Source organism: Oncorhynchus mykiss, chromosome 17, assembly GCF_057628025.1.
Source record: "Oncorhynchus mykiss isolate SJ-2025 chromosome 17, ASM5762802v1, whole genome shotgun sequence".
NCBI classification, from domain to species: domain Eukaryota; kingdom Metazoa; phylum Chordata; class Actinopteri; order Salmoniformes; family Salmonidae; genus Oncorhynchus; species Oncorhynchus mykiss.
Window position 1 is genome coordinate 64,035,810 of NC_143038.1, and position 16,786 is coordinate 64,052,595.

Here is a 16,786-nt window from a genome sequence, read left to right on the forward strand (position 1 = left end):
CTTAGGGAAGCTCATCTGCGTGCTCATCGTCCTCACCAGGGTCTTGACCTAACTGCGTGTATGGCGCCAATAGCCAGCAACTTCGCACAGCCATTGACATTCCACAGGCCACACTCAACAGCCTGATCAACTTTATTCGAAGGAGATGTCGCGCTGCATGAGGCAAGTGGTGGTCACACCAGATACTGACTAGTTTTCTGATCCACCCCCTACCTTTTTTTTAAGGTATCTGTAACCAACAGATGAATATCTGTATTCCCAGTCCTGTGAAATCCATAGATTAAGGCCTAATGCATTTATTTCAATTGGCCGATTTCCTTATATGAACTGTAACTCAGTAAAAGCTTTGAAATTGTTGCATGTTGCGTTTTTTTGTTCAGTGTAGATTCAGGCGTTTATTTTATGCCTGCTACGTTAGGTTATTATTATGTAATGCTGTAGATAGCTGCTGGCTCAGAGGGATTGTGGAACGCATGGTGGGGGGAGCAGACAGACAGATAACATAGTATTTCAGTCCTTTATCGGCACGGTTGGGGAATACATGTAAAGCTATTTACGAAATACATTTTAAAAGTAACCCAAGCCTGTTTATATGCTGTGTGACTTTTAGCTGTTCTTATTGGTTTACTATTTTTGTACTATTTCTCTCTGTGTGTGTGTGTGTGTGTGTGTGTGTGTGTGTGTGTGTGTGTGTGTGTGTGTGTGTGTGTGTGTGTGTGTGTGTGTGTGTGTGTGCACTACAGGAGTGTACCTGGATGGCCGCTGTGTCCAGCACCAGAGACCCATGCTGGAGGGGGGTACCCTGGGTAGTAAGGGCCATACTCTAGTGGTAGTTCCACACCTGACTGAGTCCTATGGACCGGCCAAGACCGGCTCCCAGAATGCCATCCCACTGTGCACCTTGAAGAACTTCCCTCACCGCATAGAGCACACCCTGCAGGTGAGGCATGGAACCGCAGTCTGATTGTATGTGTTTTGGACTGCATCCCTGTAGCCTAGCATCATCACAGCAACCTAGCATTGTCATATCAACCTCCTGTACCATCATTCTGGAATCCTAGCATATTAAAGGAGTTTAGGCCATGGCATTCCTCTACCCTATGAGCTGCCATCCACGCTACGTTTAACACACTTTAAACATGGCTGCTCTCTGACTGACTGACTGGTTGGTAGGCTGACTGGCACATGGCTGGCAAGCTATCCAGAGCATAACCTTACAACACTAACCTTATGTCGACATACCCCAAACAATTTGACCCAACGTTGACTTAACTTAGGTTTGGCCCATCTCCGTCCATACAGTACAGTACAGTATCAACTCCTAACTCAGCCCATCTCCGTCCATACAGTACAGTATCAACTCCTAACTCAGTCCATCTCCATCCATACAGTACAGTACAGTATCAACTCCTAACTCTGTCCATCTCCATCCATACAGTACAGTACAGTATCAACTCCTAACTCAGTCCATCTCCGTCCATACAGTACAGTATCAACTCCTAACTCAGCCCATCTCCGTCCATACAGTACAGTATCAACTCCTAACTCAGTCCATCTCCATCCATACAGTACAGTACAGTATCAACTCCTAACTCAGTCCATCTCCATCCATACAGTACAGTACAGTATCAACTCCTAACTCAGTCCATCTCCATCCATACAGTACAGTATCAACTCCTAACTCAGTCCATCTCCATCCATACAGTACAGTACAGTATCAACTCCTAACTCAGTCCATCTCCATCCATACAGTACAGTACAGTATCAACTCCTAACTCAGTCCATCTCCATCCATACAGTACAGTACAGTATCAACTCCTAACTCAGTCCATCTCCGTCCATACAGTACAGTATCAACTCCTAACTCAGTCCATCTCCATCCATACAGTACAGTACAGTATCAACTCCTAACTCAGTCCATCTCCATCCATACAGTACAGTATCAACTCCTAACTCAGTCCATCTCCATCCATACAGTACAGTATCAACTCCTAACTCAGTCCATCTCCATCCATACAGTACAGTACAGTATCAACTCCTAACTCAGTCCATCTCCATCCATACAGTACAGTACAGTATCAACTCCTAACTCAGTCCATCTCCGTCCATACAGTACAGTATCAACTCCTAACTCAGTCCATCTCCATCCATACAGTACAGTATCAACTCCTAACTCAGTCCATCTCCATCCATACAGTACAGTACAGTATCAACTCCTAACTCAGTCCATCTCCATCCATACAGTACAGTACAGTATCAACTCCTAACTCAGTCCATCTCCGTCCATACAGTACAGTATCAACTCCTAACTCAGTCCATCTCCATCCATACAGTACAGTACAGTATCAACTCCTAACTCAGTCCATCTCCATCCATACAGTACAGTATCAACTCCTAACTCAGTCCATCTCCATCCATACAGTACAGTATCAACTCCTAACTCAGTCCATCTCCATCCATACAGTACAGTACAGTATCAACTCCTAACTCAGTCCATCTCCATCCATACAGTACAGTACAGTATCAACTCCTAACTCAGTCCATCTCTGTCCATACAGTACAGTATCAACTCCTAACTCAGTCCATCTCCATCCATACAGTACAGTATCAACTCCTAACTCAGTCCATCTCCATCCATACAGTACAGTACAGTATCAACTCCTAACTCAGTCCATCTCCGTCCATACAGTACAGTATCAACTCCTAACTCAGTCCATCTCCGTCCATACAGTACAGTATCAACTCCTAACTCAGTCCATCTCCATCCATACAGTATAGTACAGTATCAACTCCTAACTCAGTCCATCTCCATCCATACAGTACAGTACAAACTCCTAACTCAGTCCATCTCCGTCCATACAGTACAGTATCAACTCCTAACTCAGTCAATCTCCGTCCATACAGTACAGTACAAACTCCTAACTCAGTCCATCTCCGTCCATACAGTACAGTACAAACTCCTAACTCAGTCCATCTCCGTCCATACAGTACAGTACAAACTCCTAACTCAGTCCATCCATCCATACTCCACTTATCTCTTAATCCCTCACACACACAACTCATCTAAAATGCAAAGCTTTTTACACTCTTAACTCTCAAACTTGCCCCAGAATGGATAAGCATTTTGAGGGTGATTGAGACCATGCTTAAATGAAAAGTGTGCATCAAACTGAAGTTAAAATGAAAACCCCATTAAGTCAGACCTACCATGTGTCTTTGCAGTGGGCCAGAGACCAGTTTGAGGGGCTCTATAAACAAGCAGCTGAACATGTCAATCTGTACTTCAGGTAAGTCTACCTTCTTTCCTAACATACTCAATCAGTTGCAAACACGATGAGCAGAAATGGAATCTTTAAATTCCAAAGTGGTCTCTGGTATTTTACTGAAACTTTTAGCTTCAGATCGCAGGCTTATGCTCTTGATGCCTCAGTCTGCCCTCATACATACAGTGCCTTCAGACAGTATTCACACCCCTTGACTTTTTCCACATTTTGTTGTGTTACAGCCTGAATTTAAAATTGATTAAATGTAGTTTTCTTTTGTCACTGGCCTACACACAATACCCCATAATGTCAAAGTGGAATTGTGTTTTTAGACATTTTTACAAAATAATTAAAAGTGAATAGCTGAAATGTCTTCAGTCAATAAGTATTCAACCCCTTTGTTATGGCAAGCCTAAATTAGTTCAGGAGAAAAAAATCTGCTTAACAAGTCACATAATAATTTTCATCGACTCACTTTGTGTGCAATAATAGTGTTTAACATATTGGCTACCTCATAACTGTGCCCCACATATTATCTGTAACGCACCTCAGTCAAGCAGTGAATTTCAAACGCATGTTCAACCATAATGACCAGGAGGTTTTCCAATGCCTCGCAAAGATGGGCACCTATTGGTAGTTTGGTAAAAAAAAACACACAAAAAAAACGGACATATCTCTTTGAGCATACTGAGGATGGATCAACAACATTGCAGTTACTAACCTAAATGACAGAGTGAAAAGAAGTAAGTCTGTACAGAATAAAAATGCTAAAAATCATGCATCCTGTTTGCAACAAGACACTAAAGTAAAGCAGCAACAAATGTTGGAAAGCAATTCACTTTTTGCCCTGAATACAGAAGTGTTATGTTTGGGACAAATCCAATACAACACATTACTGAGTACCACTCTATATATTTTCGAGCGTAGTGGTGACTACATCATGTTATGGGTATGCTTGTTATCGTTAAGGACTGGGGAGTTTTTCAGGATAAAAAAGAAAGGGAATGGAGCTAAGCACAGGACAAACCTTAGAGGAAAACCTGGTTCAGTCTGCTTTACACTAGACACTGGGAGGTGAATTCACCTTTCTGCAGGACAATAACCTAAAACACAATTCCAAATCTACACTGGAGTTACTTACCAAGAATACATGACTTATATCAACTTGATAATCTATGGCAAGACCTGAAAATGGTTGTCTAGTAATGATCAACAACCAATTTGACAGGGCTTGAAGAACTTTGAAAATAATAATGTATAAATGTTGCACAATCGAGGTGTGGAAAGCTCTTAGAGACTTACCCAGAAAGACTCACAGCTGTAAGTGCTGCCAAAGATAGTTCTACAAAGTATTGACTCAGGGGTGTGAATACTGTATGTAAATGAAATATTTATGTAATACATTTTCAATACATTTGAAAAAAACATGTAATTATGAGGTAATGTGTGTAGATGGGTGAGGAGAAAAATATATTTAATCCATTTTGAATTCAGGCTGTAACACAACAAAATGTAGAATAATTCAAGGGGAATGAATACTTTCTGAAGGACACCTGTACATGCCCCAAATAAGTAGTGAGCCCTACAGATGGTAATGCAGTAGTTAGTGCTGTTTCTAAAGAACAGCCAGTGTTGCAGTAAAGCTCAGGTAAGAGATGTCTTCTGGGTGAAGCCACCCTCCCAGCAGGGGACTTCTAGGTTAACAATCTCCTGGGTTAAACATCTGGCACACAGTCAGTCAGCTAATTAGGCAGAGATGTCTAACTCATATACATCCATTCACTTACAGGCCTGAGGACTAGTTTACTTCCTGCTGAAAGAGGAAAGTAAGTGTTATAATGAAGTAGCGCTGTCCTCATGGTTTTGTTGTGGTTGGTTTTTACAAAACTTTTGGAATGCAGTTGGAGTCTTGCTGTGTATTCTGTATGTATTGTGTGTTTATCTAATGGTCTGTGGGTCTGTGAGAGTGACAATTGGTCTCAGCTGCAAGGGGAGCCCTATTAATCTGCCCCAGTAAGAGTCCATCAGCTGCTCCGGAGCCCTGTTAATCTGCCCCAGTAAGAGTCCATCAGTTGCTCCGGAGCCCTGTTAATCTGTCCCAGTAAGAGCCCATCAGCTGCTCCGGAGCCCTGTTAATCTGCCCCAGTAAGAGTCCATCAGTTGCTCCGGAGCCCTGTTAATCTGTCCCAGTAAGAGTCCATCAGTTGCTCCGGAGCCCTGTTAATCTGCCCCAGTAAGAGTCCATCAGTTGCTCCGGAGCCCTGTTAATCTGCCCCAGTAAGAGCCCATCAGCTGCTCCGGAGCCCTGTTAATCTGCCCCAGTAAGAGTTCAGTTAAGACTCATGGCCTTTCTGTGTTTCTTTCCCAGGCTCAGTGTATTTTACTGAGATTTAATATAGGCCCCTTTAGGGATGGAAAAGCCCCCTGCCTCCTGTGGAGAGTAGTGTCCTCTGGAGACGAGCGTAGACCTCACCGAGCAGGCCCCACAGACTCAGCTGAAAATAACTCCAGCATCTCAGACTAACAGAGTAGGTGTAGGAGAGGATGGTGAGACTGTGTAACGCAGGATATATGCTGTGTTAACAGGAACCAGGCATACATGTGACTCAGGCTGGTAGATACTACCCATGGAGCTCTGCACACACTCCACACACCCTCCACACACCACACACAATACACACCACCATCACTCCAAACACTTCCTTCCCCCTCAGATGCAGGGTGACCTCTGACCTTGGGCCAGTTTCAAAGGCAGCACCCCTAACCCCCTCTCACTTCTCAGAAACAATACTACTGACTGACTGACTGACTGACTGACTGTTCAGTGTTGTTCATCTTCCTGTTAAACAGACATTAGGAAGGGTGAATGAGTATATCTTGGGTTTGCCGTGCACTGCCTCGCCCATAGGAATCCCCTCAGAGTAGGTGAAGGGTAAAGGGCACAAGAGGATAGTTACAGTATGTGTCCATGTTTGACTGAAATAGGATCCAGAAACCAGTGTTGTTGAATATGACATGGCTGCTCCTTCCACCACTGTTCAGGTGTTACACAATTACCGTTGGAATTTGAAAGCAAGCCATGTCTCGGAAGACATGGAAGGGGGAGGGAGTATGTTATGAGAGAGGAGAGGAGAGGAGTATGTTATGAGACCTTGAGATGGTTTAAATTAGTTTTAAAGGCCAACTCATCCTGCCCACCCATCTTGCATCATCCCTATTGGTTTCCTTTGCGTTTATGTTTTTAGTCTTTCTGGAGAAACATCGTCTTGAAGGAGATTACATGAAGGTCCATTAGGGGAGAGGTCCAGGTCTAATGATGCTTATGCTATTGTTCCCTGCAGGGATGCTGCTGGTTTCCTGGAGCGCACCCTGGGTCGGGGGGAGGCGGAGGCTCTGGAGGTCCTGGAGTGTGTGTGGGGAGGTGTGGGGGGACAGCGGCCTCAAGGCTGGGAGGACTGTGTCGGGTGGGCCCGTCGCCAGTGGGAGACCCTCTACAACAACGACATCGCACAGCTGCTGCACTGTTTCCCCTCTGACCAGGTAAGAGTAACACAACACACACTGGAAAATCATTGGACATCCAGGGGCATAGCTCCTAAATCCCCAAACGTAAGGGTTTTCTTTAACATTGTTTATGAATTTGAACACTTGGTGGCACTATTGTTCACACACCTTGCCTGTTGAGAATTCTGCATATGATAGACATATACTGGCTATAAGCCTGTCTTTTGATCTCTGTTACATTTGACAATGTTCAAGACATATGCCATATGTAGTGGCAAGTTTATATACAGTAAAATGTCCAATAATTAGAAATGGTTCCACATTTTCAGAAACCCATTCTCATTTTTACCTTGTAAAACATAATCCAAGAATATATCACCCTAAGCTGTTTTTTAAGCATATTGAACACACCATGAACATATCATGGGATAGTTAGTATTTACCAACCCACTGATATGGTATCCTCAAAAACGTCTGTTGGGATCCATATAATATTCTGAGGCATATAGATGACAGAGAGTGACATCACATTACATGCTGTTACACCTGGGGGTGTCTAACCAAACACTCCCCTTGTTACCCATGGATCATATGGATTCACCTTTTACAGGACACTGACAACTGGACCTGTCTGGCCTGGTCTGATAAACACTATCTCCCTTCTCTTGCTTCATATAATATGGGTCAATAAAAATTCCTCTGACCGAGACAACCGATTCCATTCCACTCATATCCTGTTTAAAGCCTTATTATTTTTGTCTGGAAGAAATGCATAGCATTTTTGCTCCAAGTCCCCTGAGATAAGCCCGTTTGGTATTGGACTCATTTAGCAGGAAAATGAGTCATTGTTAAACAATTGACCAGGCCTTGCCTCATGCTCTGAAGCACTCAAATTTCTGGGTTACAGTTCTGATGAGTGGCTGCAATACATCACGCAAAATATTGTAATGTATCAAAACAGAGAGAAAAGATCCCTTTGTGTTTGCATTAAGTCATGGTGTAACTTGTTATTCTGCAGTGGCACAAGCCGTATGAGAGTAGGATGCTGGGTTTAGATGTATTAAAAGGACAGACATTTGTTGTTGGTTTCAGTAAAATGTTTGGGTTCCTGTTTTTCTTCCCCGTTTTCTCTCTGTTTTAAAAGGTCATTAGTACAGTTAGGCTGGCTGTGGTTTCTGTATCCTCCCAGAGAGTCGATTCTAACCACAGCTGCTTTCTGGGGAAGTGTGATAAGGCTAGTGTTGGTTAACTTCCACAAAATGTCAATGATTGAAATACAATGTCCAACTGCCTTACCAGTAGGCTGAAATGCTTTTTGGGAAGAGAAATGCAAATCTATTTTACAGGCATGCGTTTTGTGTTTCCCTCCCCTTTATCAACAGAAACTGCCCTTATGCAGATTGAATGGTATTAAAGTTTGAGTAAGTTCAAATGTTGTCCACAAATGTACCAACATTTCTATTATACTGTATGTAAATAGTTTATGATTAGTGAATTACTTAATGTAGTTATTTTGTTAGATACTTCTCCCTATTCATAGGTTGCACCTCCGTCACTCGGTCGTGTCATGCCATTGTTAGGAAGGTTCTCAAGCCCCCCCTCTTACGGCTGCGCTATAGTGGAGCCCTAATGTCTTGATAAGCCCAGTCATTCTGGACGGGGGCGAGCGACTGTTGATTCTAAATTACAATATAATGCCTGGAAATATGATGACATAGCTAAAGTTTTCAAATATTTTGTAAGAAAACAGCTTGTCCTGCATTATCATGTCGTCAAATTGACTTTAGACAAATGGCAAAAAAATGTACCCATACATGTTATTCAATCATTGCACCCACACTAAGTCAGTTCTATTTGTGACGCTGAACGTGGTGCAAGTCCTGCATCTCCCATCTCCTCGTTGGTTTATAGAAGCGTATACCCACGTGCCTTCTCCTCATTGGTCATATTCACGCGCGCGTCCGGTTTGCATTCTGGACCACAAAACGTATTTGCTAGAAACATGATAGTGTTGTTAAACAAAGCAAAGAAATTGAACTTCAAAACGTGATGTAGTTTTATTTGAATTTGCAGCTGTTGTTGGTAAGACATTATTCTGCTACCTTCTGACATTACTTACTGGATCTTGAAGACGCCCCTAAGAAACCAGATACTCTTCTGTGTAGGGTATAATGATGGTAGATACCCCTCTCTGTAGGGTATAATGGTGGTAGATAACCCTCTCTGTAGGGTATAATGGTGGTAGATACCCCTCTCTGTAGGGTATAATGGTGGTAGATAACCCTCTCTGTAGGGTATAATGATGGTAGATACCTCTCTCTGTAGGGTATAATGGTGGTAGATAACCCTCTCTGTAGGGTATAATGATGGTAGATACCCCTCTCTGTAGGGTATAATGATGGTAGATACCTCTCTCTGTAGGGTATAATGGTGGTAGATAACCCTCTCTGTAGGGTATAATGGTTGTAGATAAACCTCTCTGTCGGGTATAATGGTGGTAGATAACCCTCTCTGTAGGGTATAATGGTGGTAGATAACCCTCTCTGTAGGGTATAATGATGGTAGATACCCCTCTCTGTAGGGTATAATGATGGTAGATACCCCTCTCTGTAGGGTATAATGATGGTAGATAACCCTCTCTGTAGGGTATAATGGTTGTAGATAACCCTCTCTGTAGGGTATAATGGTGGTAGATACCTCTCTCTGTAGGGTATAATGATGGTAGATAACCCTCTCTGTAGGGTATAATGGTTGTAGATAACCCTCTCTGTAGGGTATAATGATGGTAGATACCCCTCTCTGTAGGGTATAATGATGGTAGATAACCCTCTCTGTAGGGTATAATGATGGTAGATAACCCTCTCTGTAGGGTATAATGGTTGTAGATAACCCTCTCTGTAGGGTATAATGGTGGTAGATAACCCTCTCTGTAGGGTATAATGGTTGTAGATAACCCTCTCTGTAGGGTATAATGGTTGTAGATAAACCTATCTGTAGGGTATAATGGTGGTAGATAAACCTATCTGTAGGGTATAATGGTGGTAGATAAACCTATCTGTAGGGTATAATGGTGGTAGATAAACCTATCTGTAGGGTATAATGGTTGTAGATAACCCTCTCTGTAGGGTATAATGGTTGTAGATAACCCTCTCTGTAGGGTATAATGGTTGTAGATAACCCTCTCTGTAGGGTATAATGGTTGTAGATACCTCTCTCTGTAGGGTATAATGATGGTAGACACCTCTCTCTGTAGGGTATAATGATGGTAGATACCTCTCTCTGTAGGGTATAATGATGGTAGATAACCCTCTCTGTGGGATATAATGATGGTAGATACCCCTCTCTGTAGGGTATAATGATGGTAGATAACCCTCTCTGTAGGGTATAATGATGGTAGATAACCCTCTCTGTAGGGTATAATGGTGGTAGATACCCCTCTCTGTAGGGTATAATGATGGTAGATACCCCTCTCTGTAGGGTATAATGATGGTAGATAACCCTCTCTGTAGGGTATAATGGTTGTAGATAACCCTCTCTGTAGGGTATAATGGTGGTAGATACCTCTCTCTGTAGGGTATAATGATGGTAGATAACCCTCTCTGTAGGGTATAATGATGGCAGATACCCCTCTCTGTAGGGTATAATGATGGTAGATACCCCTCTCTGTAGGGTATAATGATGGTAGATGACCCTCTATGTAGGGTATAATGGTTGTAGATAACCCTCTCTGTAGGGTATAATGGTGGTAGGTACCCCTCACTGTAGGGTATAATGATGGCAGATTACCCTGAGCTGCTATAAGAATTGCCCCCTGCAGGTAGACTGATTTGAGATCATTCTCAGTGATAAGTCCCTCTCTCCCAGCTGTAGGGGGAAAGCCCATTTGTTGTAGGCCTTTTGGTAGAGTGTTGGGACTGTTGGTAGACTATTGATAGGCTATTGGCAGACTGTTGGGAGTGTTGGTAGACTGTTATGAGTGTTGGGAGTTTTTGTAGAGTGTTGGGACTGTTGGAAGACTTTTGGTAGACTGTTGGAAGACTTGGTAGACTGTTGGGACTATTGGTAGACTGTTGGGTGATTGTTGGTAGGCTGTTGGGACTGTTGGTAGATGGTTGGTAGACTGGGAGTGTTGGTAGACTGTTATGAGTGTTGGGACTTTTGGTAGGCTGTTGGGACTGTTGGTAGACTGTTGGGAGATTGTTGGTAGACTGTTGGGAGTGTTGGGAGTTTTTGTAGAGTGTTGGAAGACTTTTGGTAGACTGTTGGGACTATTGGTAGACTGTTGGGACTATCGGTAGACTGTTAGGTGATTGTTGGTAGACTGTTGGGTGATTGTTGGTAGGCTGTTGGGACTGTTGGTAGATTGTTGGGACTGTTGGTAGATGGTTGGTAGACTGTTGAGACTGTTGGTAGACTGTTGGGACTATTGGTAGACTATTGGGACTGTTGGTAGACTGTTGGGACTGTTGGTAGACTGTTTAGACTGTTGGTAGGCTGTTTAGACTGTTGGGACTATTGGTAGACTGTTGGTAGACTGTTGGGACTATTGGGTATGTTGGGACTGTTGGTAGACTGTTGGTAGACTGTTGGGACTATTGGTAGACTGTTGGTAGACTGTTTAGACTGTTGGGACTATTGGTAGACTGTTGTGACTTGGTAGACTGCTGGGACTGTTGGTAGACAGTTGGGACTATTGGTAGACTGTTGGGACTATTGGTAGACTGTTGTGACTGTTGGTAGACTGTTGTGACTGTTGATAGACTGTTTAGACTATTGTGACTGTTGTGACTATTGGTAGACTGTTGTGACTGTTGTGACTATTGGTAGACTGTTTAGACAGTTGTGACAGTTGGTAGACTGTTGGTAGACTGTTTAGACTGTTGTGACTGTTGGTAGACTGTTGGGACTATTGGTAGACTGTTGTGACTGTTGTGACTATTGGTAGACTGTTGTGACTGTTGGTAGACTGTTGGTAGACTGTTGGGACTTTTGGTAGACTGTTTAGACTGTTGTGACTGTTGGTAGACTGTTGGGACTTTTGGTAGACTGTTGGTAGACTGTTGGTAGACTGTTGGTAGACTGTTGGGACTTTTGGTAGACTGTTTAGACTGTTGTGACTGTTGGTAGACTGTTGGGAGACTGTTGGTAGACTGTTGGGACTTTTGGTAGACTGTTTAGACTGTTGTGACTGTTGGTAGACTGTTGGGACTTTTGGTAGACCGCTACACCGGCGGTCAGGATTCATGAAGGCAGTCAAATTCCACGTGACCGTTTAGTCACAGTAATTAGGCTTCTCCAAGTTCTGATGCTGCTGGTCATTAGTAGCCTAACAAACTTCTAACTGCCTGTTACTCAGCACTCTATTGTCCCTCTAATCACTCTGACATCAATGCAAATGTATCCTAAAATCTAATCAAACACTTCGTGAGAGCATTCTGTAGGCTATGCAATTGTTTGAGAAAACAGAGTGATGGCCTCTATTGAGCTCTCAAGTGGCGCAGCGGTCTAAGACACTGCATCTCAGTGCCAGAGGCGTCACTACAGACCCTGTTTCGATTCCAGGCTGTATCACAACCGGCCGTGATTGGGAGTCCCATCGGACGGCGCACAATTGACCCAGCGTCGGCCGGGATAGGCCGTCATTGTAAATAATACTTTGTTCTTAACTGACTTGCCTAGTTAAATAAAAAAGAGGAAGATCCCATCAGTTTTCTATAGGCTACACCTACTATATAGTTTTCTGAACTTTCCTAATATTAAGAACATTGCTTCCCTTTACAACAGGAGTACAGCCTACCTGGCTGGCATGAAAATGAACCACGGGAGAAGCGTCCTCCATTCGCTATGTACAGTTTACAGTCTACTTTGTGCATGACACAAGTAATTTTTCCAACAATTGTTTACAGACAGATTATTTCACATATCATTCACTGTATCACAATTCCAGTGGGTCAGAAATTTACATACACTAAGTTGACTGTGCCTTTAAAGAGCTTGGAAAATTCCAGAAAATGATGTCATGGCTTTAGAAGCTTCTGATAGACTAATTGACATAATTTGAGTCCTGTGGATGTATTTCAAGGCCTACCTTCAAACTCAGTGCCTCTTTGCTTGACATCATGGGAAAATCAAAAGAAATCAGCCAAGACCTCAGAAAAAAAATGGGAGACCTCGACAAGTCTGGTTCATCATTGGGAGCAATTTCCAAATTCCTGAAGGAACCACGTTCATCTGTACAAACAACAGTACGCAACTATAAACACCATGGGACCACGCTGTTTTGTCTCCTAGAGATGAAGGTACTTTGGTGCAGCAAAGGGCCTTGTGAAGATGCTGGAGGAAACAGGTACAAAAGTATCTATATCCACAGTAAAACAAGTCCTATATCGACATAACCTGAAAGGCCGCTCAGCAAGGAAGAAGCCACTGCTCCAAAACCGCCACAAAAAAAGCCAGACTACGGTTTGCAACTGCACATGGGGACAAATATTGTTCTTTTTGGAGAAATGTCCTCTGGTCTGATAGGAGGAATGAGCCAAAATTCACCCAACTTATTGTGGGAGACTTGTGGAAGGCTACCCGAAACTTTTGACCCAAGTTAAACAATTTAAAGGCAATGCTTCCAAATACTAATTGAGTGTATGTAAACTTCTGACCCACTGGGAATGTGATGAAAGAAGTAAAAGCTGAAATAAATCATTCTCTCTACTAATATTCTGACATTTCACATTACTTAAATGAAGTGTTGATCCTAACTGACCTAAAACAGGGACTTTTTACTAGGATTAAATGTCAGGAATTGTGAAAAAACTGAGTTTAAATGTATTTGGCTAAGGTGTATGTAAACTTCCGACTTCAACTGTAAGTGTGTAGATGACATGTCCATTTTCCCCTGCCCCTGTTTCGAGACAGGTGCCTGATAATGGTCCATTCTTAGTAAAAACAAATTTCACATATATATTTTTTTGTATATGTAAAGACAAGATTAAATCAAGAATAGTCTGATGGGTGACAATATTAGCCTGTCACTTGTGAATTATATATTACCACTTGTGATCAGCGTATCAATCACAAGTTATGCCTTTTTTGATGACTTTTTCAAATCGTAGTCGCACACCTCACCTCAGGCCCACATGCCTGTATGTTTTGATAAGCTTTGTATCACAACTAAAGAGGCCAAATAACTACTTTAAATTAAGCACATGAATCCGCTTTACAAGGGGTGTAGAGCCTAACTGGCATACATAAGCAGTGTGTGGAGTTTCAAGTTTGGGGAAGATAATCACATGCATAATCGCATTTGTGGTCACTTTTGAAAATGGAACATTGGCTCATATAGCCTACTGTAGTGTCCGCATTGCTGCACTTATAATATGAAGAAATAGCCTAATAGTTTATCAACATTGTGTAAAAAAGTTTTTTTGATGCTAGTGGTTGTATTAATTTGGGATCTATCGCATCACATGACTGTCCCAGACAATGTTTGGAATATTTGCTCAAACAGAATAGAATAGGTCAACTTTTGTATGGGGGATAGTAGATTGACATAGACTAGTGCTTTTGCTGTTCGTTGGTCCTACTCAACTTGTTGGCTGACAAAAAGTAAATGTGGACAGTTCATCCAATATCTTCAATGTGCAACTAGGAATTGGATAAGGATGCACGTCCCAATGTGTCTGTCTTCACTTGTAAAAGACCAGATCACTTGATGAAGAGCCATGTTAGTAAGAGGTGCTTCGGAGCAAACAGGACTCAGGGAGAAGGGAATTATAATTAATATATTGAGCCCAAGGACATTTTGTTAGGAGGCATTACGGAGACACACAAAGGGGATGATGCTGTGAAATTCAAGGCATTATCAAGTGCTTGTCAAATTGTGAATGAGACTGATGAAGTGTGTACAGCCTGCGCAAAAAACAATGCCATGAAATTCTAAGCTAATTTTGTCTGCTAAATGAACTAGTGTATCCCACAACTATATGGCATAGACACATCAGGACCTGACATAAAGACAACTCAGAGTATGTTATTCTGTTCTTCTGAAATAGACTACATTTTCTTCATATCAGTCTTCTTCATACCTGTCTAAAATAATAATGACTTTATTGTGAAGGTGTGGGCTGTATTACATGGATTTATTAGACTTTTTAAAATGGAAATGTTCCAAAGTTCTGCATCAGTGGCTTGTAGGAAGCCCGGAGATGCTAAATGTTTTTATGTTTGTTAACAGTTTATTACCGTGAGACCGGCAGTTATTTGCTTGACAATCACCGGCTGATAAAATGTTGTGACCACCACAGCCCTAGTTGGGACTATTGGGACTGTTGGAAGAGTGTTGGTAGACTGTTGGCAATGTTGGTAGACTGTTGGGACTGTTTAGACTGTTGGCAATGTTGGTAGACTGTTGAGACTGTTGGCAATGTTGGTAGACTGTTGGGACTGTTTAGACTGTCGAAACTGTTGGCAATGTTGGGACTGTTTAGACTGTCGGCAATGTTGGTAGACTGTTGAGACTGTTGGCAATGTTGGTAGACTGTTGGGACTGTTTAGACTGTCGAGACTGCTGGCAATGTTGGTAGACTGTTGGGACTGTTTAGACTGTTTGGACTGTTTGGACTGTTTAGACTGTTGGCAATGTTGGTAGACTGTTGGGACTGTTTAGACTGTTGGGACTGTTGGGACTGTTTGCACTGTTGGGACTGTTGGGACTGTTTAGACTGTTGGGACTGTTGGGACTGTTGGGACTGTTTAGACTGTTGGGACTGTTTAGACTGTTTAGACTGTTGGGACTGTTTAGACTGTTGGCTATTTTTTAAATTTTTATGTAACCTTTATTTAACTAGGCAAGTCAGTTGGGAACTAATTCTTATTTACAATGACGGCCTACACCGGCCAAACCAGGACGACGCTGGGCCAATTGTGCGCCGCCCTATTTGACTCCCAATCACGGCCGGTTGTGATACAGCCTGGATACGAACCAGGGTGTCTGTAGTGACGTCGCTAGCACTGACATGCAGTGCCTTAGACTGCTGCACCACTCGGGATCAAAGCTCTCAGGCTCCTCTGTTCTTCTTTTATCAGGACAACAAATGGTGTCGTCAACACAACTGTCTCTCTGTCTGCCTGCATGGCCTCTGGGAATGTGGTGTTGGTGTGTCAGATAATGACCCAGGGAAAGTATTATATTAGAATGTGATTGTCATTCATATACCAAGCACAAGGACACATCCCTTTCCATATTTACTCTGTGGTTATGAAGATATCATATAATCCCATGATCATCTAGGTAGTGATGTATATTTCCTATGGATTGGTGTGGACAGTCTCAAGACCCCCTTTGCTTTGAACACCGTCATTGTATTGGTTAATTATTGCTGTGATTGATTGATTTAATTGAATATTCACTCTTTGTCTGTGTTTTCTCAGTTGACGAGTTCAGGTCTGCCTTTCTGGTCTGGGGCAAAGAGATGTCCCCATCCCTTGACCTTTGACTCCAGCAATGTAAGTTTTACACAACCTACTGTATCTCTCCTCAGTCTCAGACACACACAGTGCACTGCAGTTGTCTCATTTGCCTGTCGAACCAGCGGGAATGATTTGAAATGTCATTATCTTAGCTGATAACACACCCCTCACATTCTCTCTGGTTGGATATTGGATTGGTTCTTATCTAACCTGTGAGAACCACTTACCTTCTGCTGCTGACAAAGCAAGGTGGATAAAATCTACCCCAACTTTACGTACACATATACACACACACGTGCATACACACACACACACACACACACACACACACACACACACACACACACACACACACACACACACACACACACACACACACACACACACACACAGGCACACACAATGGAGCTATAGAGGTGAAAAATCGTTCTCTCCTCTCTGTTCTCTCCACTTTGTTCCCCTCCTCTCTTTTCTCTCCTCTCTTTTCTCTCCTCTCTGTTCTCTCCTCCATGTTCTCTCTTCTCTGTTCCCTCCTCTGTTCTCTCCTCTCTGTT

At 42.7% G+C, this 16,786-nt stretch overlaps 1 protein-coding gene across 2 annotated transcripts in view; it reads left to right on the plus strand.

Annotated features, from left to right (window-relative positions):
* Positions 1-16,786, plus strand: part of uba7 (ubiquitin-like modifier activating enzyme 7) — a 74,536-nt gene that overhangs the window by 11,588 nt on the left and 46,162 nt on the right. For both annotated transcript variants that reach the window (XM_036950741.2, XM_090206299.1), the window contains exons 14-17: positions 744-940; positions 3,223-3,287; positions 6,605-6,803; positions 16,194-16,268. In XM_036950741.2, coding sequence (XP_036806636.2) covers positions 744-940; positions 3,223-3,287; positions 6,605-6,803; positions 16,194-16,268 — 536 coding nt within the window. The remainder of the gene's footprint in view (positions 1-743; positions 941-3,222; positions 3,288-6,604; positions 6,804-16,193; positions 16,269-16,786) is intronic.